Below are 27638 nucleotides of genomic sequence, written 5' to 3' on the forward strand. Positions count from 1 at the left end.
AATACGTAGAGTGGTCTTTGGGACAGCTCTTTTCTCATGAATGGATGGCTTTCTTGTCTATCGCACCTCCCTGTTCCTGATTCAATGGCTTTGCTTCTTGTTCTTCTGTTAATCACAAATCACACCCGAATATAATTGTGCTATCACAATTTTTTAATTGGATGGCATGATCCCTTGTATTGCAGTCCTGATAATAATTTATGTTCTTTCCTTGTCCCTGGTCCCACTCTCCTTCTCCCCACCTTACCATCCTGCTCTCTTTAAAATGAAAAACTATTCTCTTATTTCCTGCTTTCCTCCCCAGGTTCCCTGCACACTGAGTACCACCCACTGCTGTATATATGGGCAGACATCTTAAATTCTTTTCAACTATTAAAGATGGCCACCAGTATGCGCACATGTCCCTGCATACGCAGAAGTAATTTTTTAATTAATTGACCATTTAAAGATGAACAGCACACTTTTGTAAGAATGTGAGGCAATGATCCTGAATAGATTTCGTCATTCGAAGATGGCCTGCCTGCTTGCATGCACATCACAGTAGTTATCTGAGAAAAAGCAAACATTAGCAAAACGCAGAAGTGGTATAGGCGAGGGCTGATAGGTTAGCAGGTGTGTGTAATATGCTGCAGCTCCAAGCATAGCAGCCAGTCTTGGCTGGCAACTGGGAAAAGTGGTGGGGAGAATAATAAATAAATAAATTACATTTTTTAAAATGTATCTGAACTTCACCACCACACCACCGCTCTCCCCTGCACTCCATGCTCCCACCTTGTCCTGCAGCCTATCATGGCGCTGCTCAAAGTAGCATTATGATTGGCTGGAACGCCCTGGTGCAGGGTAAGAACCTGGGCCTTTTCTCTCCAACCCAGCCCTGTGTGCATGTGTGTTTGGTTGGGCCAAGATGGCCGGCCAAACATACATGCGCACTGAGGAGAGTGCTCTGTGTACTCCCCTCAGTGCTTGTCACCCCCAAGGCCCGCCCCTTTAAAAATAAAATGCTAATAAACATTGTTTATTATCATTTAATTTTTAAGGGTTTGCAGCTCCTGCTGCTGGTGGGGGGAGGGGGAGTTCCTCTGCCATAGCGGAGGAGCCGCTCCTGGTTACACATAAGCAATCTGAAAACTTGGAACCTAGGCTGCTGGTCCCTAACAGTGTGTCCAGAAGTTCCTGTCTTATTCTTGAGCTCTGAAGAGCAAATGAGCCGGCTTATTCGTTATTAATGATGTTAACTGCTCAGTTGGCAGGAACACTAGATAGGACCCACATAGAGTGTTCCATGTAAGCATTGAAAAGTCATACCCCCAGTGGGTGGCGTTGGCTGCTATCAGGGGCGGCTAATCTTATGTGTGATACATTGAGTAACACATTATAATAAGTTGAATAAAATACACTCCTGAAGTGTATCTAACCCACACTTTTACCAATAAGAGAAGATGTATAAGAGGGAGAGTTGGAAACAATAGGGGTGAACTTAGTTTTCCATTCACATTTTTTTTCATTTTGGTTTTCGTTAACATTGAATCGGTGGGAGATTAATTGGAAGAAACCTAAAATGAATCCATTACTTGGCTAAATAAATAATTCATATTTCACCATAGTTGAAAACGTAGCCATTCATCCTCTCTTTTCTAATCGGACCATCGGACATCTCCTGTAACCAGCAGTACTTTTTTTAAACCAACAACGTGTCGCATTTTGGGACTTGTAGTTTCATCCTTCAACACTGCTAGGCTTTTGGTTAACAGCTACCTAGCAAAGCAATAGTTACTGAAATTTAAGGCTAATCCGAAGTTGGAGGGAAGCCTGCAGCAACATGTCTGCAGCTGTAAGAGATTAAGTACATGGGAGATTACACATGTTCACAAATGTAGTCACACTAATGTTTGCCTCTCTCTGTCTCTGCCCTCTCTGCGTAGGCCACTCCTCACATTAACCTATATGCAGTGTCACCTTCTCCACGTCCTTGGCTGATCTCACACCACCCACTCTGGCTAACAGACGGCCTTTCATGGGTCCCTTTCCAGTCCCTGAATGACTTGTCACCATCCCTTCCAGCGCCTCCAAAACTTCCCATTAACCCCATAAGGTCGGTGCCTTGGCTTTCACCTTCTTCGGCTGCCCCTCTATGTCTCTCATCGTCTATAGACTCACCTGCTCCTCTGGCGCTCTTCCTGGCCTTCCTTGGCATACTACAGAGCCCCTAGTGACATTCCAACACAACATTAGCATCATTTTTTTACGCTAATGCAGCGTCATAATGCCAAAAGCGCTGCGCCATATTTATAAAGTGGCGCAATGCATGCAATGCATGCGTTCCCCTGTTAGGTTTGTGAAAAAAATTATGCAAGGAAATCTAAGAGATTTCCTTGCTCCTTTTTTTCAGCACTTTTAACGCCTCCTCTCAATGGCTGCAGAAGCAACAGAAAACTACAAATGCACGCTGTCAGCTCTACATGAGCGTTCTAGGACCTCGCAGTTCTAGGACCTTGCAAAGCTCCAGAATGCATTAATATAGCTCACAATGTGTGACACTCGGTGGGGCCATCACTGCTGATCCAGCGAGGATCTCTGGCGCTTACCAGGAAGATGAGCAAGCACCAATCACAGTGTCAGGGGAGGCAGGCCAAGGTGGCGTGGACCTATAGAGGATCTTGAGTGATGACTCATGGAATTGGCCACACGCAACATATCCATGACCATACTTTCCATAATGAACTGCAAGCATCGTGTGTGAAGAGGGTGGATTGGGCTGCTAGGTTAAGACAGGATTAGGCCCATAAACAACAATGGAATACAAATGCATGTACCATAAACCAAACTCCCTTGTGACATACCTAAAGATCAATCAGCAGGGTTATTTTAGGAAGCAGTGACCAATTTGACTCCGCGATTAGGTAAAATATCTAGATTCCTTCATGTATTATAAACTCAAAACATGCTCCCCCCCCATCTCCAGTTTTCATATAGTAGCACGTAAATTGCTTTTCCATATAAGAGTTTTACAAGTGTTGCCACTTGGCCAAAGTTGTAGCAAAGCCTTCAGAGCCAGTATTTGCATTGTGTCTGCACTGTGCATGATACATAAATGTTAGTGGTTCATTCTTGTATTTGTGGGATACCCTTTTAAGGACAAATAATATGTATGTGCTGTATCAAAGAAAGCACAGCACATAAAACATGACTTTTAGACAGTCTGGAAGATGGAATTATCAGTATTGGGGGGACTATAATATGTAATGTATTTTAAATGTTCACTTTGTCTGACATGACATGACAATACAAGATATTGTATTGATTGTATTGAATCAGTGAAGTTGTCATGATTAAGGTTTCCGGTTTAATAATATTGATTTTGATTTTTATAACAATGTTGTCTGTCTTTATACATATTTATATTTTTAGCCACCTTATTTATCCATATTTATTATGTGTTTTGTGAATAAATGAAACCTTAACTTGAATAATGCAAATAAATGTGCACTCATACTTTGATGTCTATCCAATTTTAGCACATTAAGCACACAAATACAATAAAACAATGTATCCACTTGAAAATATTTGCATAATAATATACACATATGTTGGGGTACGCAGTTATTGAAAGAGCCCTCTTGTCATTTACTAACTCCACTTGCTCTCAATCTGCACAACTATTGGCTAAGAATTCATAAACAACAACTTGGAGAGTCACTGAAAAGATGCCCAATTGTCTGTATTTTTTCACTTTTGAAAATAAATGCAGACAGGAAACACAGGGCCTTATTGACAAAGGTAAACTTAGACTTTTGGTCTAAGTTTAGACCAAAAGCCTCCCCTTTTTGGTACTCACAAAGGTAAGTTACAAGTAGTATCTTTACGTCCGCACTCAAGCTGGAATCTTCACGTTTGGCGCAGAATCTCTGCACTCAGAGTGTAATCTCCATACCCGAAGTGGAATCTCCGCACTCGGGGCGGATCTCCGTAACATACCTTTGTGAATACCGAAAAGTCGTAAACTTAGTTTTTTCGTCTAAACTTAGACCAAAAGTCTATGTTTACCTTTGTAAATCTGGCCCAATGTTTTCTGTATGTATTTATCTATACAAATCACTACAAACCGTAAACTGGAAGTGTTAGTCATGATCCCAGATCCAAACTAGGTCCAAAAGGGACAGATATGCAACATATTTTAAGATCTCCACCTCAGACAGAATTATTATAACACACAAAGGGCACAAAAAAGGACCTTGCTTTGTAAGGTTGAATTTCTATGGCAAAATGAAAAATTCCTAATGAGTATTTTTGGGGAATGTGGAAGGGGGCAGCAATAGGAAGACTGAACCTTGATTGATTAAGTGTCTATGTACTGTGCCCAATGAAGGTTCACTCAAGCTCCTTTTGAGGGCCCATGGGCACAATTTTTTTAATTTTTCATAATCTTCTGATCGTATCTGGTGTACACAATGTGCTCTTATGTATTTGTCTAGCTATAGATGTATGGTAAGCCTGGCAGTCGTGTACTATTTAAAACAAATGTCACCCACTATTTCATATGGAGAAAATAATTATCACAAATTCAAAGGTACAAAATACAACATAAGTAATACAACTGTAAATTGGCATATGTTGAACTTTACATACTATCAACAATTGAATACCATGTCCAAAAATAAACATATAAGAATGTCAACATGGAAAATACTGCATCCCTTAACTCACTGCTTTTTTCTCCAATTTAAGTCCTTTACAGTATGTCTAGAATAGGATTATAAAACATAAGTATAGCTGGGCAAGATCCATGTAGGTATTCAGGATAAACATTATGGGGTCATTACGTCTTCGGCGGATGGTTTCCACCATTCACCGAAGTCCCGCGTTCAGGTTGCTGCCATTGTGGCCGCCATACCACGGGCCCCTTTAAGAGTGGTGTTTCTGCCCACTGGCCCAGCGGGGAATAGTCTACAGCATTGATGCCAGCTCATAATGAAGCCGGCGACAATGCTGTAGTGCGTAGGGTGCAGCAGCACCCGTCTGCAAAGCAGACAGTGAACATTGCGACGGGACTGGCCGGGGGGGCACTACACTGCCAAATGCATGGACAGTGCAGGGACCCCCCTGGGGCACCTTGCACCCTGCCTTCGGTGCTACTGCCATGTAGAAGTTGGTGAAGAAGGGGTTAGTAATCCCCCGGGGACTTTGCTTGCAGCACCTCCCTGGTGGATTAGGACTGCCGCATGACCACCGCAGTCATAATGTGGCAGTCAGACCACCGCTAGAGTGGTCAGACCACCGCTTTGGCATCGGTATGAAGACTCCCAGGGTCGTAACCAGGCCCAATATTTGTAAGTGAGTTCTGCTTGGAGTCATTGAACATTTTGGGGGTTATTCTAACTTTGGAGGAGTGTTAATCCGTCCCAAAAGTGACGGTAAAGTGACGGATATACCACCAGCCGTATTACGAGTTCCATAGGATATAATGGACTCGTAATACGGCTGGTGGTAAATCCGTCACTTTTCCGTCACTTTTGGGACGGATTAACACCTCCTCCAAAGTTAGAATAACCCCCATAGTTGCTTAACTGTGATTAGGAGTTCAATTATACTTGGACGTATGTTTTGTTCATTGTCCGTTGTCTTTGCAGGAGGTATTGATCCTCTGCTCAATGTCTGTTGTCTTTGCAGGAGGTATTGACCCTCTGCTCATTGTCTGCTGTCTTTGCTGGATGTATTGACCCTCTGCTCATTGTCTGTTGTTTTTGTAGGAGGTATTGACCCGTTGCTCCGTGGCCTGTTGGCAAATGAGGCAAAGCTGAATATACAAAACAAGATGCTCAGTGACGAGTTGCGAGAGAGGCTCTTTGAAAACCCCCAAACACCAGGACTTGATTTGGCTTCTTTCAATATGCAGCGCGGGAGAGATCACGGCCTTGTCGGTAATAAGATAATCATCTTTCGAAAAGAAAACGGTGCAAAACAAACGTATTCAACCACAAACCCAATAGTCATGTATAGAAACATCATGCACAGTCAATAGCGTACCGTACCAATCAACACTATCAGTGGTCTAAATAAAAATAATGCATCTTTCCGTCACAGTTTTCTATAAAAATATTTGCACTGGAGCTGTGTGAAAAGATTGTGTTAGCAAACGTGATGGAGGGTCTGGGCCACTTTACTGAAATCTGTCTGACAATAGATCTTTTTTGGTCGATGCAAGATGTTGGGAGTCAGCATCAGACACTACAATTCCCCGTTAACAGTGTAACACATTAGTCTACACAGTAAAGTCCAGGAATCTCAGTTTCCTCTCATAAACATGAGTAGTATCTGAAGTATTCTAACTCGAGACCTAAATTAGTTAAAATTCTAAGTTTTGGTGGAATATTTCAAATGTCAGAAAAATGCTAAGGAAAAAGGAAAATTAGGTTTGAGCATTTTGGGAAGGTGTCAGCATTTCAGAAGCTCAGTCAAGAGTCTTCTTAGAATCAGGAAATAAGTGTCAGCCTAAGCAAAGGGTCAGAATGAAAGAAAAAGCTAGAGGTCTGTTTCCTCTAACTACCTACCTGAACAATAATTAATATTGCACAAATCCTTATCAGCAAAACCACTTGTTCAGGGTGGGTGTGAGTGTCGGGGTAATTTAGGTTTTAGGGGTGGGGAGTTGGGTAGGTTCGTTTTTGGGGCTCAGGGTGGATGGGGCTCGGGGTAGTTTACTTTTTTAGGGTGGGGGTGGGGAGGTTGGGTAGTTTTTGTACGGTTTAGGGTGGGTAGGGGGGTCGGGGTAGTTTAATTTTTAGGGGCGGGATGGGGGTCAGGCTAGTTTTTTTTAGGGGTCAATGTGGGTGGGAGTGTCGGGCAGCTCTGTTTTATGGGGCAGGGTTGGGGGGTCAAGTAATTTTTATTTTAGGGTTCACAGCAGGGGTTCGGGCTACTTTAGTCTAGAGGGGCGCAGTGAGGTTAGGATAGTATTTTTTTTTTAGGGTGGGGGCCTGGGTTAGGTTATGTATTGGGGGTTGGGGTGGGGGTTGTTTCGAGCCTTTGCATGACAGAACCATGCATGCTGTTCTGCACACGTTTCCACACATGCCACAAAATCCGTTGTAAAGGCATGCGTGGTAAAGACATGCGTGGAAACGACTTGGTCATTTTTTCAACAGCTTTGTTAAGTCATGCATTGTTCCAGCACGCGTGGTTCCATAATACAACTGGTATTTACTGTGCCAAATTCTGTATGTTTGGCCTCATTCATGGCAGTGCTTCGTGTACAAATAAAAATGTGCCCATGCTCAAAGCTGTCTTCTGGGACACAAGGCTGCTGCAAATAAATGTGCGAACACGAAATATTGAGGCGGCATAACGTTGAAGCCATCTTGAGCCTCTTTAATTCATTTACAGCCACTACTGGACCCTTCAGCTCACTCTAGTAGCTTTCTGCTTTCTCCCTTTGAGACACTTTTTCATTTTTTCTCTTTGTTAGTCTTTCCTACGTGTCTTTTGCTTGCAATAAATGCTTGAAGCAGAAAAATAAGTGCCCGCCCTAAAAAATAAGTCCCAGTGCTCTGCACCAGTAACCACCTGCGCAAATTAAGCACTGGTCCCTGGCCATTTTCCACAATACCATTTTTGGGGTTTGATCTGCCACAGGTTCACAGGGGAAGACATAAGGGGATCAGGAATTATCACATCCATAAAACACCCCATGCCTTACTTATTCTCTGATCTAAAATACCAATTCCTGTGCAAACTTTTTTTTGCACAAAGGGCAGAATTGAATTCGTAATGCACAAAGTCAGTGCCTATGTCTACAATCAATATGAAAAGAAATTAGTTTCTTTGATACAAGCATTGAAGCATGCCCTACAGATCTGTATAAAACATGAGATGATCTTTTTGAAAAGTATCCCATCAAATGGGAGAAGAACAGAGGGAAAACGTGGTGATACTTAACAAAGGAGATAACCTTCCTGGTAAGGAATTATCTTGTTACAAAGGAGGATGTGCATGTCAAAAATCTTTAACAGGTTAATAAGATGCTTGTGCTCCTTTATAATATCAATATCTTATCCGTGTTTGATGCAGGTTATAACTCTTGGAGAAGGTTCTGCAATCTTCCGGCCCCTAGAAACCTACAGGAGCTTGCCAAGATCCTAAAAAACACACAGCTTGCCAGAAGGCTTCTTGAATTGTACAAGACACCTGAAAATATTGACATTTGGCTTGGAGGAGTCGCAGAGCCCTTCGTCAAGAATGGAAGAGTTGGACCCCTCTTATCCTGCATTTTAGGAAGGCAGTTTAAGAAAATCCGCAATGGAGACAGGTAATGATAAATATTAAACCCTAGTGTGACATCTAGTGTGTATCTCAAATCCATTAGGTTATTTAAGTAATATGTTATTGCCATTGTTTACTTGAAGGTGAGATAAAGGTGAGCTAGATTACTAGAAACATGTGCAAAAATTGCTTTATTCAATGTTTTAGGCGCATCCCAACTGGCATAATTCTATTCTGCATGGTGTTGTACTTCCTTGCACTGCTCCTTAATATAAATGCAAGGGCTATCTTTAATATTGGCTAAATGCACAGCTTTCTTGCAGTTTCTGATGCTGCCTGTTCTCCACGCACAGTAGTACCCCTGTCCCAGGAGGGATACCGCCTTCTTGATTCCGGATGGTCAAAACAATTCAGTAATAGTCGTAAGGGTAACTTTTTCAAAAGTTAACTTTGGAAGGAGGGCACAAATTATGGAAATATTTCTGCTTCAAGTATTTGTCAGCACTACTGTTATCATTACATCAGTAAGATTACTGGCCTACAGTAGAATACTTTATATGTCTCTGCAGAGTAGTATCCCTAGGCGGTGGACCACTCAAAAAAGATATAAGTTGTACTTTGTTCCCGCATCCACAGTTCCTGGTGAGATAACACGAGGCCGACTTGCTTAGGTGTAGATACGCACCTGATAAAACCACAACCCACACAGGCAACGGGCCGCTGGTTGATGCACGGTCCAGCAGCCACCTGACCGCTTGCAACACCACTGGGGGTGCACTCAACACTACAGCCGGTATTACAAGAGCCTGTTCTGCCTTCTGACGCCTCCTGCAGCCAATGTCCCCACCCTCCAGAGGCACATTGCACCCATACTCCCATTTACCACCTGCTCAGACCAAGTGAGAGATCAGAGTAGAAAAGGACCAATTATTTGGCCAGCATTGACTATCCGCATATGTAAAGTCTCTGGTAAGATTGCAACTGCATTTTATTGCCTATTCTGGGCCCAACAATTCTTAACCCCTGGTGTTTGTGGGAGGAGTTAGTGCCTGGAAGAAACAATAACTGTGAAAGACAATAAGTCTAACTCTCAAGTATTGCATGCAAATATGCTGACAACACTGCACGCATACCAATATCCATGAGCAGGCAGGTAGAAATTATATAGGAATACATCCATGCAGAAATCGTAGACACACAAAAAACATACACACATACAACACATATATAATACATGCACGCACAGACAACACTACAGGTACAAATGTTCACACAGAGTGAGCTATAGAGTCAGAAAATCTATCTTTAAGGCATGTCATTTCGAAAACTGGTAGCTTTTAAGTGCCTAAAGACCTGCAGATTTTGTGGGAAAGTGTGTATCACATTGGCAGCATTGATTCATTCATTTTGGACTGGAACCAGAGAGCCAAGCCGATTATGATCCTGAATGGAAAACAGCACAAGCTTGGTTTAAAATAGAATGTGTTCTTCTGTCTGCAGCTGTGGCCAGAATGATCACCAAAAACATCCCCACAGCCCGTAATAGGGTCTTCCTAAATTTGAAGCTGGACACAGAACAGAGTGCTGAAAAGAATCCATTATGGCCACAGCCCTGGACAGAAGAATAGCATCCTGCTGCACTTTGACAAGCTTACCTCCTGCTGAATAGAAAGATACACCTTTTTACAACAGAGCATATTGGATGTGAACCCTGCTCAGTAGCCCTTTGGGTCAAGGAGATGTCATAAACGAGGGTTTCACATATCAAACACATGAGCATACACCATGGGCATCTGGAATTCTTGCAATCTAAATGTCATAACAAGCATTTGCAATGCACTAGGTCTCGCATATTTCAAACAAGTTATTTGTCACCTTTTGACTACAACAGCCACAAGCAAAAAAACCAGAAAACATGTTTGGAAACTGAGAAATGACGACTAGACAAAATAAAGCTAGCTTTAAAAAATAAAACGTTGCAATTCTGTGCCTGCTGTGCACGTTTTAGCCAGTCATAAGCCTTCTGTTTGCAGTGCACTTGAAGTTAAAAAGAACAAATAGTACGTCGATCACGTCGGGAGCAGCAGATGGGCACTAATTAAGTTGAATCAATTAGTGCTTGATCCCTGCTCCACAGAGAGGAACAGAAATGATGCCAGGCTTGCTTTGAAGAATTACGAGGCTGTAAAGAAGAGTGCAACGCAAACCAACAAATGGTGAACGACAAGAGGGCTCCAAGTCCTTTACTGCACACAACTGAGTCGCACAAGCGAGACACATGCGATAGCGCATGCACTCGCAGGCTCTACCCTAAAAAGGATGGCTGTGGGCTTTTCAATATCTAAATAGGGAAATCTGAAATTGGAAAGAAGTATTTTCTTTTCATTTAAAATTGGACACGGAATGGAAACATCATTCAACTAAAATAAGGTTCTCATCTTTAGAGTCTGTTCAGTCAAATGAATTATTTTGAAAGAGGGTTCATCTCTGTGAAATACAATATTGATCGCTCATGCTATGCTACTGGAATGTATAATGGAGGTTATTTGACATAGTCATTGAGGTGAATTATTTACCTTTGTGAAAAGAGGGTTAATGCTTGCATTTTTTATTTATGTCCTCCAGATTTTGGTGGCAGAACCCTGGTGTATTCACCTACTGGCAACGCACTGCTTTGGGACATGTCTCCCTTCCTCAAATTATCTGTGCTAACACTGGGATCACACATGTGCCAAGGAATGTTTTCAGGGCCAATGAGTACCCCAAAGACTTCATAAGATGTGACAGAATAAACCAATTGAACCTGTCACCATGGAGAGGAGGATATCACTAAAAATTTGGGTATAGCCTTTGGTAATTTCCGTTTTCAAATATCCTTTCTTCTCTTATTGTTCATTGAGTTAAAAAAATGTTTTATTGATAAATGTAGAGGGAATCACCATGAAATTGCAGGATATTTTTCTCAAATTGCTTTTTCTTTCTTGTCATGACTGTTTAAGTTTCACTCTTTACTATGAGCTCTATTAAGGTGAACAACTGTGATGAGTGCCCGGTGTGTAAAGCTTGTAGCAGCAGTCTGTGCTTCACATTTCAAGGACTGTTTTGTTACTATTCATGACATGCCAACAGGATAAATTGTCTCAACTTATGAAAAGTTACCATCCTGGGTCTTGAAGCCGCCATGTCCACAATCTATTCTTCATTTAAATGAAGAATGGACACGCAAATGCAAGCCTAAGGACGAAGAAGGATAAACATGCATGGGATGCATGTAACACTATGTTAATGAATGTTTCATTTTGTTTGTGGTTAGGTGGATTTGTTTTTACAACTTAAGTAAGACTCTAAAGTCAAAACTAAATTCATGTAGACTCCTATAATACAAATTGTTTCTATATTGTACTTGGCACCAAAATTCTTTAGTGCCTGACTGAGTAGAATATCTTATTATTTGTTTTTATAACGCTCACAAGTCATAGCTCTGTGGTGCTATGAAAAAAGAAGTCAGAACAATAGACGTTTGTTCTGTCCACAAAGAACAGTCAGCTGCTGGATCTTAAAAATGTGGGTAGAGATTTATGAAAAGCACGCTCCCTAACTCCACCATGTGTACGCTGTTTTGAAAATACAGAGCACCATAGCTGTAGTCCGGGGTACTAGCGTCATCATTTTTTACGCTGGTCTGGCGCTTTGCAGGATTAGCGTAAAAAATGTTGATGCTAATTCTGCAAAGCACTCAGAGGCCCATTGAAAACAATAGGAGCCTCCCTTTTTTTTTATTTATTTTTTAGGTAAATCAGCTTTATTAAAATCAAAATACATATGGATCTCATAATAACAATACAATATATCTGTCACAACAATAATATTATTAATTTGAAAGGAATTGAAAAAAGCTGTTTAACATTTTAAAATGTAAAATGGGGGAAAACAATAAAAATGGAACAAGACCAATGAAAATAAGAAAGATACAATGGGCATTAAAAAGCTAAAAACTGTGATATTCAGTAAAGCATAACGTTGAGCTAAAATTAAATTCAATCAAGAATAAAGAAAACAAACCAGTCATGGTGCCTTAAAATTCTCAGGTAATTTACAATTAGTAGAATTGCAAGCAACAGCATTAAGATAATCAGTCAAAGGTAACCAATATTGATCTCTATTTATGGAGGGGCAGCATAAAGAGGTAAAAGCAATATCTAGTCTATGGTAGTGGCAAACATTATACCACCAAGCCTTATAGGAAATGTTGGATGAAATTTTCTAATGAAGAGTAATTTGCTGAAAGGCTAAAGCTAACATGAGATCCAACAACTTTAAATTATCATCATCTGAAACAATGTCAGCAGAGAGGCTACCTAGAAAAAGCACTGAGGGAGATAATTGCGATCGCAAATGAAAAATGGAAGTAAGCTGACGCCAAACGTTTCTCCAGAAGGAGACAGTGGGAGGACATTCAAAGAGGATATGCATAAAGTCTCCCTTTGGGCTATCGCAAGACCAACAATTTGAAGTTGAGGATACAGAAAATGTAACTATAGTAGAGTGGCTAAAATAAAGTCTGTGGTAAAGAAAGAAAAGTGACTGTGTGATAGAAGCTGATCTAGATATTCTATAAGATCTATGCCATATCTTATTCCAGAAGGGAATAGTCCAGGTACATCCCAAATCCAATTCCCATTGAGATTCAATTTTAGATTTAGACTGTGTCATAACAGGAGAATGAAAAAGTTAATAAATATTTGATGCCTTAGGAAATGAGGTAAGAAAAGAGGACAAAGAAAAAGGTAATTCCGAACAAGAAGGAAGGGAATGTAATGAAAAAAGTACATCAAGAATAATACTAATAAGAAGAAGATATTTAGGCATAAATGAATTAGGACAATGAAATAAAAGTTGGAATTGTGAAAATGAAAGTGGAGTATAATTGGAAAATAAATCTTTGACCCACGCTATATCTCCTTGTCTCCAGGATTTCCAAAATAAAGGTTTTTTATTGATAGTGCTGAGACTAATTTGCCAGATAGGGGAATTCAGAAAAGAGGAATAAGTACCGGTTGCAGATAAAAAGTGAGAACGCAGAAAAGCACAAGTATATTTAAGAAGCGGGGAGGAGATAAGTGAAATATTATAAGAAAAGAATACCACCTCATGAGGAGAAAAAGGTAGAAGAAAAGAGCATTCAATATCCAACCATAAGGGAGTAAAAACAGAGCTTGACAAGGGGATCCATCTAGAAGCTTGACGCAAACAAAAGGATTTGTGATACAGTCGGAAAGCAGGAAAATTAGCTCCCCCCTCTTGTTTAGAATGTCGAAGTTGACTAAGAGAAATTCTAGATTTCTTATTGTTCCAAAGGAATTTAGACAATCTGGAGTCAAGTTGTTTAAAAAAGGTAACAGGCAGATTAATCAGAATCATGGATAGGATATATAAAATGTTAGGAGAAATCATCATTTTGATAGAGTCAAGACAACCCCACCAAAATAAAAATAAGGGATTCCATTACAAAAGGGATCTATTAACCTTCTCTCAAGCATCAGAGATATTTACTTCAATGGACTTTTTAATGGAAGAGGTGAACCAAATACCTAAATATTTAATCTTGGAAGTATTCCAATGAAAGCCAGTAATATCGAACGATGATCTAAAACAAAATTTTGTTAGAGGAAGGATTTCAGTTTTATCCGAATTTATCTTATAACCCGAAATCAAAGAAAAGTCTATCTCCCAAAGTAGAGATGGAATCGAGAGTTCAGGGTTTGAAATATATAAAAGTATATCATCTGCATAAGCCGTTAATTTTAAGTGTTTCTCACGATATTGGAAACCCTTAATTTTAATGTTATTTCTAATACAGGATAGAAAAGGCTCTAGAGCTAGGATAAATAGGAGTGGAGAGAGCGGACAACCTTGATGAATGCCTCTACTTAATAAAAAGTATCTAGACAATTTCCCATTCACCAATATCGATACCATTGGGGATTGATAAAGCAAAGAGATAAATTAAATGAAATGAGGCCCTAAACAATGCAGCTAAAGTTTTTAATAGAAAAGACCAGTCTAACCGATCAAACTCTTTCTCAACATCTATGGAAATTTCTGCTAAGGAGTACGAAACAGCGGAAGCTTTGCTGAGTACATTGAAAAATGTTCTAGAGTTGTCAGAAGCAAGTCAACCTTTGAAAAACCAGCTTGTTCCTTACTTATCAGCGCAGGTAAAAGGGGATCAAGACGTAAGGCTAGCAATTTAGCAAAGATTTTATAATCTGTATTGAGCAAAAGTGTGATCCTTACCTTTCTTTGGAATTAAACAAATCGAGGCTTCTTGAAATGTTCCCCCAGTACAGCCAGAGCCCGTGAAGAATTGAAAAAGCTGTAAAAGTTTGGGAAGTAAAATGTCAGAAAAATGTAGAAAACATTCCACTGTGAATCCATCCGGACCAAGAGTTTTACCTTTTTTAAGAGAAGGAAGGCCTTTAAAAATTTCTGACGAAGAAATATCTACTTCAAGTGAAGAAACATCAACTAGAGTCTTATTAGGGTTTGGAATTTTCTTTAAATAATCATCAATCTGTAAGGAGTTCGGGCCTGGCTCAGGAGTATTAAGTGTTTGGTAATAATTGATGAATTCAGCTACAATATCGTCATCTTTAAAAAGGGATTTACCAGTAGCTGTAATTATAGACTTCACTGTGTGGCGTTGCTTTCGTACTGTTAAATAATTAGCCAGAAGCTTTCCCGATCTATTTTGACCCCCATAATAGCAGGTGCTACTACATAGAAGAAAAGAGGAGGCATTATCCATCGAGATTTTGTTAAATTGCAATTTTGCTTGAATAATTTCTTGTAGATTAAAATTAGAAGAGGAAGAATAATATTGATGTTCTAAACGTTTAATTTTTAGAAGTAGAGTTTGATGATGTGCATTAAAAGTTTTCTTTTTATTAGAGACAAAATCTATTATATGTCCACGAGCTGCAGCCTGAAACGAATCCCATAACAGTTGTGGGGAAACATCAGAATCATCATTAAATCAGAAAAATTCCTCCACGAAGGCAACAAAGGATGTGGAAAATTTAGAATCAAGCAACAATGAATTATTAAATCCCCACCTATTGGACTTGGGATGCACCAGGAGAAAATCAAAATCCGTAATGACTGGAGCATGATCAGATATTACCATAGGTTAAATGGAGGAGTTAATAAGATTTTGGGAAAGTGATTTTGAAACAAAAATATGGTCAAGTCTAGATAAGGAGCCATGTGGTGGAGAATAAAATGAGAAATCCCTGCTATCAGGATTACAGGTTCTCCATGAATCAATTAAATTACATTGTGAGAGAAATGCCTTAAATTGTTTATGTATTTTATGAGGAGAAAAATTAATTACAGATTGCCTATCTATAAAAGGATCAATAATTTCATTGCAATCCCCTCCAAGAAGAAAAAAAATCATCATTATTAGGCAAACATTGCTTAGTAACATTAGGCCAAAAAAGATAATCTGAGTGATTAGGACCATAAATATTACCAATGGTCATTATAATCCCATTAATACTTAGCTTCACAAAGAGCCATCTAACATTGGAATCCGAGTCTTGAGAAATAACATTAACTGATAATTGTTTATGGCAGAGCACAATTACACCATTTTTCTTTGTAGATGTAGGAGAAGTAAAAACATTGCCCACCCAACCTCTTTTAAATTTCAGTGCTTCAGAATCCGTCAAATGGGTCTCTTGTAAAAGAACCAAGTCCGGATTATATTTAGCTAAATGGGATAAAATTATCTGCCTTTTTATTGGGTTAATAAACCCTTTGACATTCCAATAAATAACTCTGAATTTTTCTGTCACATAATCATATATATACACAAAAGGTCTTGTACCATAAATAACTGAAAATACATATAAGGGACAGGAAAACAAGGAAAACAAAAGGAGAGAAGAGTAAAGGGGAAACAACAAGAGAAATATGGAAAATATTCAAGAGAAAAAGAAGAGACAGTACATGTCAAATAAAGACGACTGCAAAAACATACCTGAGATGATTGGACAATGGGATAGGGGTGGTGACAGCACAGACTGAAGACAGCACAGCAAGGAAACAGAACGCATCAATGGGCAAATGATACGAGCAAGAATAATGATTTATAGAACACCAGGAACCTGTGGAAAGAAAACAATACATTAACAAAAAAGACCTGTAGTCACATCAATACAATATAATGTATAAACTGCATATAAAGGACCATCAATTGTATCGTAATAGTAATGAACAAGGGCACAATAGATTAAGAAACGCTTATAATCAACTTGTAGAAGGATCAGCCGTTTCCATAGGAGTGTAGTCTTAGGAAATCGCGAAGAGCTGCAGGAGAGGTATATGAAGTAGTCTTATTTTGATATGTCACTTTAAACAAACACGGATGGAATAATCCAAAATGAGCTCCCAAGTCACGAAGCTGTGGACGAAGATCCAAAAATGATTTCCTTCTGTTTGCTGTATCCCTGGACACATCCTGTGAGATGAAGATTTTACTTCCTTGCCAAGAGATTTGTTTTTTGCTTTCACAGCATTAAGAACTCTCAATAGATCAGTATATTCAAGACAGAAAATAATCACGCCTATAGGTTTAGATAAGGAAGAATGCGGAGGACGATGACCATGTGCGCTTTGGATGTTCAATACTGTAGAAGATGGTAGGTCCACTAACTTTGGAAAGAACGAAGCAAAAAATGAAATTGGGTCACTTCCTTCAATACACTACGGTAATCCATAAAGGCGAAGATTATTGTGCCTGTTTCTGTTTTCCAAATCCTCCGCAAGTGTCTTCAAAGTTGCCACTTCCTTCTCCAAACTAGTAATTTTATTTGTTTCATCTTGCACGTCACTGACTCTTTGCTCAAAAACAGAGACTCTCACTTCCATTTGAGACCACTTAGTATCAAGATTTTGCATTCAAGAATTAGTTTCTTCAATAAAAGGACGCAGTGCACATATTTTGTCAAGCACAAGTTCAAGAGAGATCGGTGAGGGAGATTTTACTGGTGAAGGTGGGTCTTGTTTGACGCTCTTATGAGTAGTTGTAGAAATATTCTGAGAGACTTTAGGCGAAGAAGAAGATGAGGAAGACATCTTTGACTTGGTAGAAGAAGATGCTGTAGCAGAAGTATCCAATTGTAAAAACAGCAAAAGTCTGTCAGTTGAAGAGAACTGATGTGACAGAGATTTAATTTTCTTTAGTTTGCCCATATAAAAATAAAACCTTCAAAAAGGAAGCGAGTGACACAGGAACTCCAAATATATATTGATGAAGCAGCAAAAATAGATTACATGACTTGTGCAAAAACTGCGAGCGAAGCCATCGAAGATTCAAAGATCAAACAAATAAATACATTGTATTGGTGAGCAATAATTATTCAAGATGGCAGCTCTCATGAGGAGAAATGTAAAAAGATATTTTAAAAGTCAAGAAAAGAAGCTAGGTGGCATTTAAAACATAAAAAATGCTCACCAAATACATCCAACAGGCGAATATGTGCAAAGTGCCATGAAAACTGAAGAAAAAACGGCTCCAGCTCCTAAAATGCATCCGACGATGTGTGGAGCTCTGTTGTCAGGCGGCATCTTGGCTGGTGGCTCGTGCGCCTCCTGGGAGCCTCTGTTTAACGCCTGCTCTTAGCAGGTGTTAAAAGTGCCGATAAAAATGATGCGAAGAAATCTCTTGGATTTCTTTGTGATGGTTTTTTTGCCCCAGCGCTGGTACACTCCCCCTGCATACATTATGCTTGGCACATGCATAAAGTGGTGAGCGGGGTTACCACTTGTAAATATGGTGCAGCGTTTTTGCCCTTCCAACGCCACATTAGTGTAAAAAAATGATGCTAATGTGGCATTGAAATGGCGCAAGGCCCTCTTAAATCTGGGCCTTGGTTTTAGTTGCTCTCAGTAATACGTGATTACATGAAGGCAGACCATATGGCCTTGAAGGTGCCACTTAACCTGTAGCAGGCAAGAAGTCATGGGAATGTTAGCACTTGGCCTAATGGAAAATTGTCATCCAATAAAGATTGCATTCTTATTACTTTTCCCAAACTCAGTAGTACATGAATCTTGGAAAGTGGAAACATCTCTGTGATGACCAGTTAGTAACACACATACACACAGAAATCAACAGCAACTGATTAATTGTATAACCATCTTACTTTCCTTTGAGTTAAGGAAGGGAGTCAACTGGTACTTCGTTTCATGAGGGAGACAAGAGTCCAGTTTACGTTTAATGGCATTTTCATGCAGTACCTGTGAAGTTCTTTGACTGCCATATGTTGAGAATAGATCACGATGCAGCTAATTATGTCATAAATAATGTCTCTCTGTGGTAGGTGTGCAGATGAGGCTGGAGTCACCTAAGGTCTAGTGAGGTCCGAATTTTTCATTTTCAATTTTCTTTTACTTAGGTATTGTCTGGTGATAAATGAAAAGTTTCAATATTATTAACCATATAGGAACATGCAGGATACTCATCTCTGTCATCTGACCTTCCAAACATGTTTAAACAAAAATTCAACTTTTTTTAAAGTCATTTTCTAGGAAATGCGAGAAATAGTGCTCCGTGGGATAGTAAGATTACTGACAACTTGTAGTTTGCAATCAATTGTTTTTAAAGTATGTGAACATTTTCACATTGTCATTTGCCTTATAGTATTTTTGATTGTCTTAAATTGAAATAAACAAACAGTATTTTACTACATAAGGATTACGCTGAAAACATGACTTGATATAAATAACAAGTTGAAAAATGAATAACAATTATAAATGTATTGTTTACATTCTGTAATCATGCCAAGTTGACCATTATTAATTAATTGTATATAGTAATGCATTTAAAAAAAAATATGGAATAAAGATTTTCAAACTGAAATATGTGCTTCTTAAAGACACCAAAACAACTCTCATCACTTTGGTAGCTCTGGCTGAAAACAAGGTATCCCTTCCAAAGCATGAACAACTGGTGATAAAGTTGATACAATTGAAGAACTTCAGCCCTAGGGAGTTTGCCTTGTAGTATGCCAAGACAACTTATATGCTTTTGGTACAGAACACGTTTTATATTATAGTACACCAATCAGTCAAAATTACTTAACTTTTGAGAAAAGTGTGCTATTTTCATCTAGTTCATTCATAGAATTGCCAACATGTTTTGAGTCTCAAATGAGCAAGGTGAAACACGCTATTTAGAATCGACTTGTTGTGGAGCCCTCAGTTCTGATCAATTTGTATCATTAGGGCCTTTTAGCTGTGTCCCTCCCAGTGTTCTCAGTTAACTCTGTAGGGTTTTAAGCTCTTCTTTAAGTCAACTTGAGATTTATTGGACCGGTTTCATATGTGCAAATTCGTCAACAAAGCTGCTAATGTATAACAATACCTTTCCACCTTTTTATCGCTATTTCCCTAATGTGACGATTTTGCTTGTTCCCTTGAAACAGTTAAAATCCTATTACGCAGGCTGGAATAAGGCTTTAGAGTTCATAAACATCATGTGGTAGACTTTAGATTGTTTTTATCTGAGAGTTCGCCCTCCACCTAGAACATTGGTAGGTGCATGTCAGACCATTCCACTGGCATGGATGCCAGTGGTGGATGGAAGTTGTGATGGGTCAGATCGCGGCATAGACAGGGAAAGCACCTGAGTAATCCTCTTGGAATCTCTTTGTGTTTTTGAGGCAGATACTGCTTCCTATGCAATACATAAAGGTATCGCACTTCCCCACACTATGCAGTGCCTTTACCTTGTGACACTTGCACACCATTTTCCACTCACACCCATGCACTGGAACCCTGGGCTCTGTAACAAAGTTGTGCTCTCTGATACTGTAGTGTCTAGTTTTGCTTTCCTTGTGGAGTACACTGCGGTACCTCTCTTCTTCAGCAGCTGGGAGCACATGAGGGAGGAGCCACAGCAGAGCACAAATGTGTCAGAGAAGAATTGATAGTAGTGGCATGTGCACACCCTCAGACCATGGAAGCCACCTACCGTCTGCGATGCTGCTGTTTCAAGAGGAGGGGTATCCCTGCACCCTGCTTTACCCCATTAACACCCTCATCTACATCCCCATCCGCAGCCAGGTGGATCCTTGGAGACCTCATGCCACTATCCCATGCCTTGGTCAGAGGCTGCTGGATATGAATATAGAGATGAGGCTGCATCGTAGGACAACCACCTTTCTGTCGCTCCTGAGAATAATGCACCTTGATTATGATGGACACTACCACCATTCATTCACTGAGTTCTCCTTAGGCATAATAATACACCTAGTAGCCAATAGCATGATGGTGAGAAAAATATACTCCAGAGAAATGAGCTAAAATGTTAATAATAGTCTGTCCAAAAAGTAGCTGAAAAGGAAGTCCCAAACAAATGAAGGCTGAAAGAGGATAATCCAAAACCAATCTCTATGTGGTTTTGATGGTTCTGACTTGAGCTGTCGCAGACAAAACTGTATGTAGCCAGACCTAAAAATTGTTTATTATGTCTGCACATAGCTATATAAATGGGGCAACCCACTGAAATTGATATCTTGATCATTAATTCAGTTAAGATGGTGGATCATCATCAGAATTAACTTAGGAAAAGCACTCCTATTACAGTTAATTCATCAAGAATTCATACTCTCTTGGATTGGTTAGTCTAGCCAGTGTCAATATCCATTGTCTTTGAGTCATATAGGCTGCTACTGCCATCACTGTGCCTCACTGCATCCTGTACACATGATCCCCACTATCTGTTATTGAATCTTGCACCAGCACTCATCATAGTCCTTTGAGCATATTTATTAACCAGTGCCCTTCAATGTACGGTGGTGAAGTGCCAATAGTACCAGCTCATTGTGGTTAGTACCAGTTCTCTATAGTTCTCTATTAGTGCTTCTAATTCTCCTTACTTCTCCTTTAGTCTCATTCATGTAGAATCTCTTCATTTTCTGGGTGGTTAGCCAGACATGGAGAGGTTCAGGAATTTACAAAACCAATTGGTTGATTTGTATATAATGCACAGAAGGATGCAGAATGTGGACACATGCTCTTATAGGCTAGCATGCAAACAGACAGAGGGTATGTTATGTTATGTTATGTTGTGTTATGTGAATTTATTATAGTGCAGATCAGCTCACTCCACATGGAGTATCCCAGCGCTATCAGCTGGAAGAGAAGACAGCAACGAGTATCATGCAGGCATTTACAATTTACGAGAAATTAAAAAGCCATGTTTTAATTAGTGTTTTAAAAAACAAAAAAATGTTAAAAGAGCAAATGTGAACAGGTAAAAAATAGTTCCTATAGTGAGGAGTCAGAAAATAACAAAAATTGCACTCATTGCGAGTGGTCCAGATTCTACAACAAACAAACAGCCAAAGCAGTGTCAGATGATCTCAGGGCCCAGCTGGAAAATAGAAACTGATGTGTTATCAAAGATATAACGGGGGTCCATTCCATACAAGGTCTTAAGTGTGAGTCAGAAGAGTTGAAAAATACACCTTTTCCAGACGGTATGCCATTTAAGAGAAATAAGCACTGGGTTTATTTCGGTATCTGTTGGCAAACAACAAACTAAATGGGCCACCGAGTTTTGCATCTACTGAAGGTAAAACATCAAGGAAGAATTCATGGCCACCATCAAGGCATAGCCTTAATCCAGGAAGCTAGTTAACAATGCCTGATTCACTGTCTTCTTCCACTCTAAAGTCAGTCTTGTAATCATCTTTCTAAGACGCTGAAGTATGCCAAAACATTTACTGCATGTGGCTTTAACATGAATTTCCATTGAAAGCTTCTCATCCATTATGAAGCCCTGATTTCCTACTGCCTTTTTAGAGCAGGGCGGGTCTCCCAGTTCCATAGGTCACTAATCATCTGACCAAACCTGTATCGCTTTACCAAAAAGCATAACCTCCGTCTTAGCTCCAATCAGTTGAAGAAAACTCTGTCTCTTCCACAAAGCCACAGCACACATGCAGCCTCCAAATCTGACGTTAGTGAGCTCTATTTCCTGGCCAATTGGCACCTCAGTATCATCAGCGTATGAAAGAACATTCATTTCAACGATTTTATGATCTTCACCAAAGGAGCCATGTAAATGTTAAAGAGTGTAGGGTTCAGGGTAGATCCTGGTGATGGGTGATGTTGACAACCGTTTTAGATTTGTAAGGAGGTATGGAGACCAATTGGGCTCATCCATTCAGGAAGTCCTTTAACCTCTCCAAAGCCAGCCCACGTACCTCAATGTCATTGAGTTGATCATTCAGTACTGCATGTGATACTGTGTCAAATGTAGGAGATTGGTCAAGCAGTATCAAAGTCTCTGTGTTGCCCTTGTCCAGTGAGGACTTGATTTAATCTGTGATGGAATCCGTCCTCCAAACATTTACAGAGCTGTCTATTTATCGATTTTTCTAGCAGTTTATTATGAAACGGAAAAAGAGAACTTGGCCGATAGTTTAAAAAATAGGTAGGATCAGCTGACAGCTATGAAGATTTGGGTGTGCTACATGGTATGGCTGGGAAGCCCTACCATGCAGTACACTCACAAATACCATATTGGCTCCAGTCAGGTCTGTTTACTTAACCATAAGCTCAATACTTGGAAGCTGTGGCTTTGGGCAGTACTGTTTAGCAAAAAAAGAAGGTGCAAAGCATTTTGCAGCGCCAAACAACAGAATAAGAAAGTCAAGCAATGCTAAACATACAAGATACAGATCTGTATACATTTTTAGGGACCTTAATCATCAAAATCTACCTGAAAGTTCTAGAGATACAGATTTTAGAAATAATAAATAACTTTCATATCAACCGCAAACATGCTGAACGTGGATGTTGCCTGTTCTCTGTGATTTTCTGCAGTCCATTAAGATGTATCTTGTTTGAGATGTTTGAGGATTTTGGGATCATATAAGTTTCTCCTCACAACTGTGAATATCGACGTACAATGACATATACAGTGACTTTCTGGGATACTATGGATCTTAATATCTATAAAAAACCTTGATAAAGTCCTCAACAGGACGGAACAGGTGTCGGCTGAACCCTGCAAATACAAGCCAGACTCTTCTTGGATGGACTTTTGTTTGGTTTCATTGTTTAATTGGTTGAATTTTGTAAATACAAGTGTATCACCATTTAGGTGGACCCATTATTGACTTATCTGTTCAAATAGGTTGAAATCTATTTATATAAACATATCTCAATTGTGTTGCAATATGGTCAACATGGGATGTATTTTGAAATGAACATAACTATGTTAATGAAATTAGTTTTATTTGTACTTGCCACATACTAGTTGTATTATCTGTTTATTCTTTGTTTCTTTCTGTTCATGGGAATTTTTTTAAAAAAATTTGTTTTTACATTGTTTGTTAATCTTTGAATCCATTATAATAGACAGTTAAGTATGTGTACACTCGTGTGCTCCACAAGTTGTTCTTTGTGTGGTTATACCAACTGGTGTAGGTGTATTACTATCCCAGTATACGTATTTGGCAACAGATACGTTTAGTAGTGTATGAGCACCATTATTATATTCACTAAATAGTACAGGAAGGATCGACTTTTATAGGGTTATTGTTGCCAGAACTGTTATTTCAACCGCAAACATGCATTAGCCAACAAAAAGTTTGGACACTTTTGAAAAGTTTGTAAAAGTTAGTTTGACAGCCCCAGTCGGAGATGGGCAACCAAGACTGACAGGACAGAGAAAGGATACTTTGGACAGTTGCCTGGCCACCATAGCATTTTAGAGCGAGATCCAAACTTTACACGATGACCTCAATAGATGACAATGGAGTGGTCCTGATGCTGAGGGATACAGTCTCAAGGATGCTCCTGATACTGTGCAGTCAACGGAGGTGAAGTTGATCAAGTGCATAGGTGAGTGGGGGCAACTTTGTCCATGGATCTCAGGATCCCACAAAGTCGTCTTTGCAAAAGGCTACTGATGTAGACCTTACACTTTTGCAACACAGCGGTCACAGTGAAAATCTTTGGTAGAGACTGGTGTCCTTCTTGGGTGACAAATCCGGTCCCAACCAACACCCACATATCCAGCAGATGTGTATGCAACTTTTGGCTATATCTAAATTGTCCTTTGAGGTACTCACCATCTGGTTGCAGCAAAACATCTGCAGTGGCCACCAGAGGTGCGTTTTTGGACCTTTCAGCTTTGACGTCCCCAGTGCTGTTCTGGGGGCCAGCCAACTGATCCTTGAAGTCTCTGCTTCACCCTGTGTCTGGGAATCAGCTTTTCTCTGAGTCAGGCATGGGAGATAAAAGTCCAAACTCTGTTAGCTTAAAGTACAGCAGGAGCAGTCACTCCCTTGTCGCAGCCTCTCTTTATGCACTACCAGTTGGTGGACAGTGGTCTTCTACTTGTCCTTCTTCCAAATCCAGACAGTACTGAGGGTCAGCATGCTAAGAGTACCATATTTATCCCAGGAAGTGCCCTAAGAGGACAAGGCGGTCACTAGTCAATGGACAACTGGGTCCCGTCCTACATAGCAACGAAGTTCCTGTGATATGTGGCATCAGGCTTTCCCAAAATGCTACATTATTGCCTCCTTCAAGATGGCACAACATTTTGTCAGTCATGAGGAGTTAGTTAGCCCACCCTAGATGAGTGGCTACCTGGGGGCAACACACCCAAATTAAACTAGTTTGGGGGTGAGTGTCCAATCTCTGGCCCGGTCTCCCAGCTGTTTACAGGAACAAAAGGCATCCTGCTCATAGGTGCTGGGCCTTACCCTTTGAAGCACGTCCCTGAACTAATCCCCCAAGTTGCGACTCTGGCAGAGGAGATGACACTTTGCTGCTGTGGCACTGCCTTTGTTTCTGTGCCTGGGAATCATTTACATGTCTCCCCAGGTGGTCATAAAGCTGTCAGAGTGTGTATGCCATCGTGAGGCTACTGGTCAAGCAAAGCACAGAGTAGCAAAGCTTTAAAAGTTGCCTACCCTTAATAGTGACATTAATTTCGACTAGGACATCAGGTCATATTTAATGCCACAATTAATTTGAAACCTTACGTGACCCAGTTTGGTAGTCCCAGCCAAATGTTAGCCAGGTTGGGTTGCCACCCGGTAACTCTATTAGCTAACGGGGCTCCCAACATTACCAGTAGCAAAACGACAATTTGGAAGTGTTTCTTCTAAGATGTATCATAAGACGCATGTCTTACTTAACAAAATAATGCACTATATATAGGCCTTTCTTAGGGGAGACTTACATATGGCAGTGAAAGCACTGTCCTTCCATTCTGCAGTGGCAGGCTGGGAGCCATTTTGTACTTTGTCACATGAAGGGTGGTACAAACAGTGTTGCAGCCATAAGTTGTTACACTGTCTCACATGCCCTGTGTACCCAGAGTGCCATATACTAGAGATTTATAAGTAAGCCAGGCCTTGTTAATTGGGTGTATTCAATTCAGGATGCAATTTGTATGGGGTTAAAACACTGGCACTGAGGTCTAGTTAACAGGCCCAAGGGCACTCTCAGAGTAAAAATACCAGCAGCATCAGTCCACAAATGTGGGGGTGAGCATGCAAGGAGGCATTTCCTTACACGGCTTTCTCCAGAAGAATGGTGATGAGCAACTTAACCGTTAATCTGGTGGTCGTCATCATCTAAGTGGGAAAAACCTGGAAAGACCCTCTGCATCGGCATAGTTAGTCCCAGGTCTGTGTTCCACTATAAAGTCCAGTTATGGACCACCTCAGCACTTTGGGAGTCTCTCCTTTCATCTGCATGAGCCACCTGACAGATCTGTGGTCAGACTGAACTTTTAAATGAATCCCAAACAAGTAGGGTCTTATCTTCTTAAGGGACCAAACCACAGCAAAGCTTCCCTCTTAATGGCACTACAACGGTGCTCTCCGGGGAGGAGTCACCTGCTAATAAAGGCAACTAATTGATCTTGAACCTGGTCATTTAGCTGTGAAAGAACTGCCCCAATCCCATGCTCCTAAGCATCAGTTTGGACAACAAACTCTTTGGTGAAGTCTGGTGCCTTTAGGACAGGTGCTGAGCACAGAGCTTCCTTTAGGGTGTCAAAGGCCTTTTGACAGGAGTCAGTCCAAATTACTTTCTTTGACTGTTTCTTAGAGGTTAAATCTGTTACGATTGCCACTAGGGTCCCATACCCTTTTGCAAACCTCCTGTAGTACCCAGTCAGGCCTACAATGGCTCTGACTTGAGTCAGTGTGCTTGGACCTTCCCAGGCCATATTTATTTGGCACTTGACTTGGAGAGGTTGGTCAATACTTCCATCAACTTGGTGACCCAAGTACACTACAGACCCTTTACCTATCAGGCACTTGCTTGCCTTGATAGTCAATCCTCTCAGTTGGAGGGCCTTGAAGCACTTCCTTTAGTGGACCACGTGATCCTTACAGGTGGAACTGAATACAGCAATGTCATTTAAATATCCTGCACAGAAACTTTCCAGACTCTGTTGGTCAACCTCTGTAAGGTGGCAGGTGCCTTTTTCAACACAAAGGGCATCGCTCTGAACTCAAAGTGACCTCCTGGGGTTTAAAAGGCAGACCTCTCCTTGGCTCCTGGTTTGAGGGCTATTTGCCAATAACCTGAAGTCAGGTCACAGGCATAAAGATATTTTGCAGCTCCCAACCTGTGTATGAGCTCATCAGCTCTTAGAATGGGGTGAGCATCAGTCTTTGTGACTACACTCAGGCATCTATAGCCCACAAAAAACCTTAGCTCAGGTTTTCATCCTTGTGGATTAACTTTGGGCACCAAAGCCACTGGCCTGCCACATGGCATATTAGAGGACTCGGTCAACCCTAACTCTAGCATTTAACAATCTCTGCTCTTATGGTAGCCTTGACCTGATCTGACAGTCTGTAAATGTTGCTTTTGACAGGTGGACTATCACCTTTGTCCGACTCATGGGTAAACTATTTTGTCAGACATGGGGTCAAGGAAATCAATCCAGAGAGCTGTCTAAGCAAGTTAAGACTGGCTGATGCTCAGTTGTCAAAGTGGGAGAGAATGCTGCTCCTTCCACTGAAACATCCTTGACATTGGAAGACAGCAGGTCAAGAGAAGGTCACTTTCTTCATCTTCCCCACCATCTGTCACCATAAGCATGGCCATATCTGCTTTGTCATGACGTAACTTGAGTCTGTTCACATAAAACACCCTATGTGGTTTCCTTGGGGTACCCACATCTACCAAAAGTATGTGACATTTCCCTTCTTTTTCTTCTTTTCCAAGAAAGGGTAAGGCCCAGTCCATTTGTCTTCGAGTGCCTGGATGCTACAGGCTCCAGCACCCAAACCAATTCCCCAGGCTGGTACTCAAACATAGAAGCCTTT

The 27638-nt window shown here is 40.4% G+C and overlaps 1 protein-coding gene across 1 annotated transcript in view; it reads left to right on the forward strand.

Annotated features, from left to right (window-relative positions):
• Nucleotides 1-11089, forward strand: part of LOC138247060 (eosinophil peroxidase-like) — a 129503-nt gene extending 118414 nt beyond the window's left edge. The window contains exons 10-12 of the mRNA XM_069201809.1: nucleotides 5748-5918; nucleotides 8065-8302; nucleotides 10882-11089. Of these exons, the coding sequence (XP_069057910.1) occupies nucleotides 5748-5918; nucleotides 8065-8302; nucleotides 10882-11089 (617 nt within the window). The remainder of the gene's footprint in view (nucleotides 1-5747; nucleotides 5919-8064; nucleotides 8303-10881) is intronic.
• The last annotated feature ends 16549 nt before the right edge of the window (nucleotides 11090-27638 follow it).

Source organism: Pleurodeles waltl, chromosome 7 (genome assembly GCF_031143425.1).
Source record: "Pleurodeles waltl isolate 20211129_DDA chromosome 7, aPleWal1.hap1.20221129, whole genome shotgun sequence".
In the NCBI taxonomy this organism is placed as follows: domain Eukaryota; kingdom Metazoa; phylum Chordata; class Amphibia; order Caudata; family Salamandridae; genus Pleurodeles; species Pleurodeles waltl.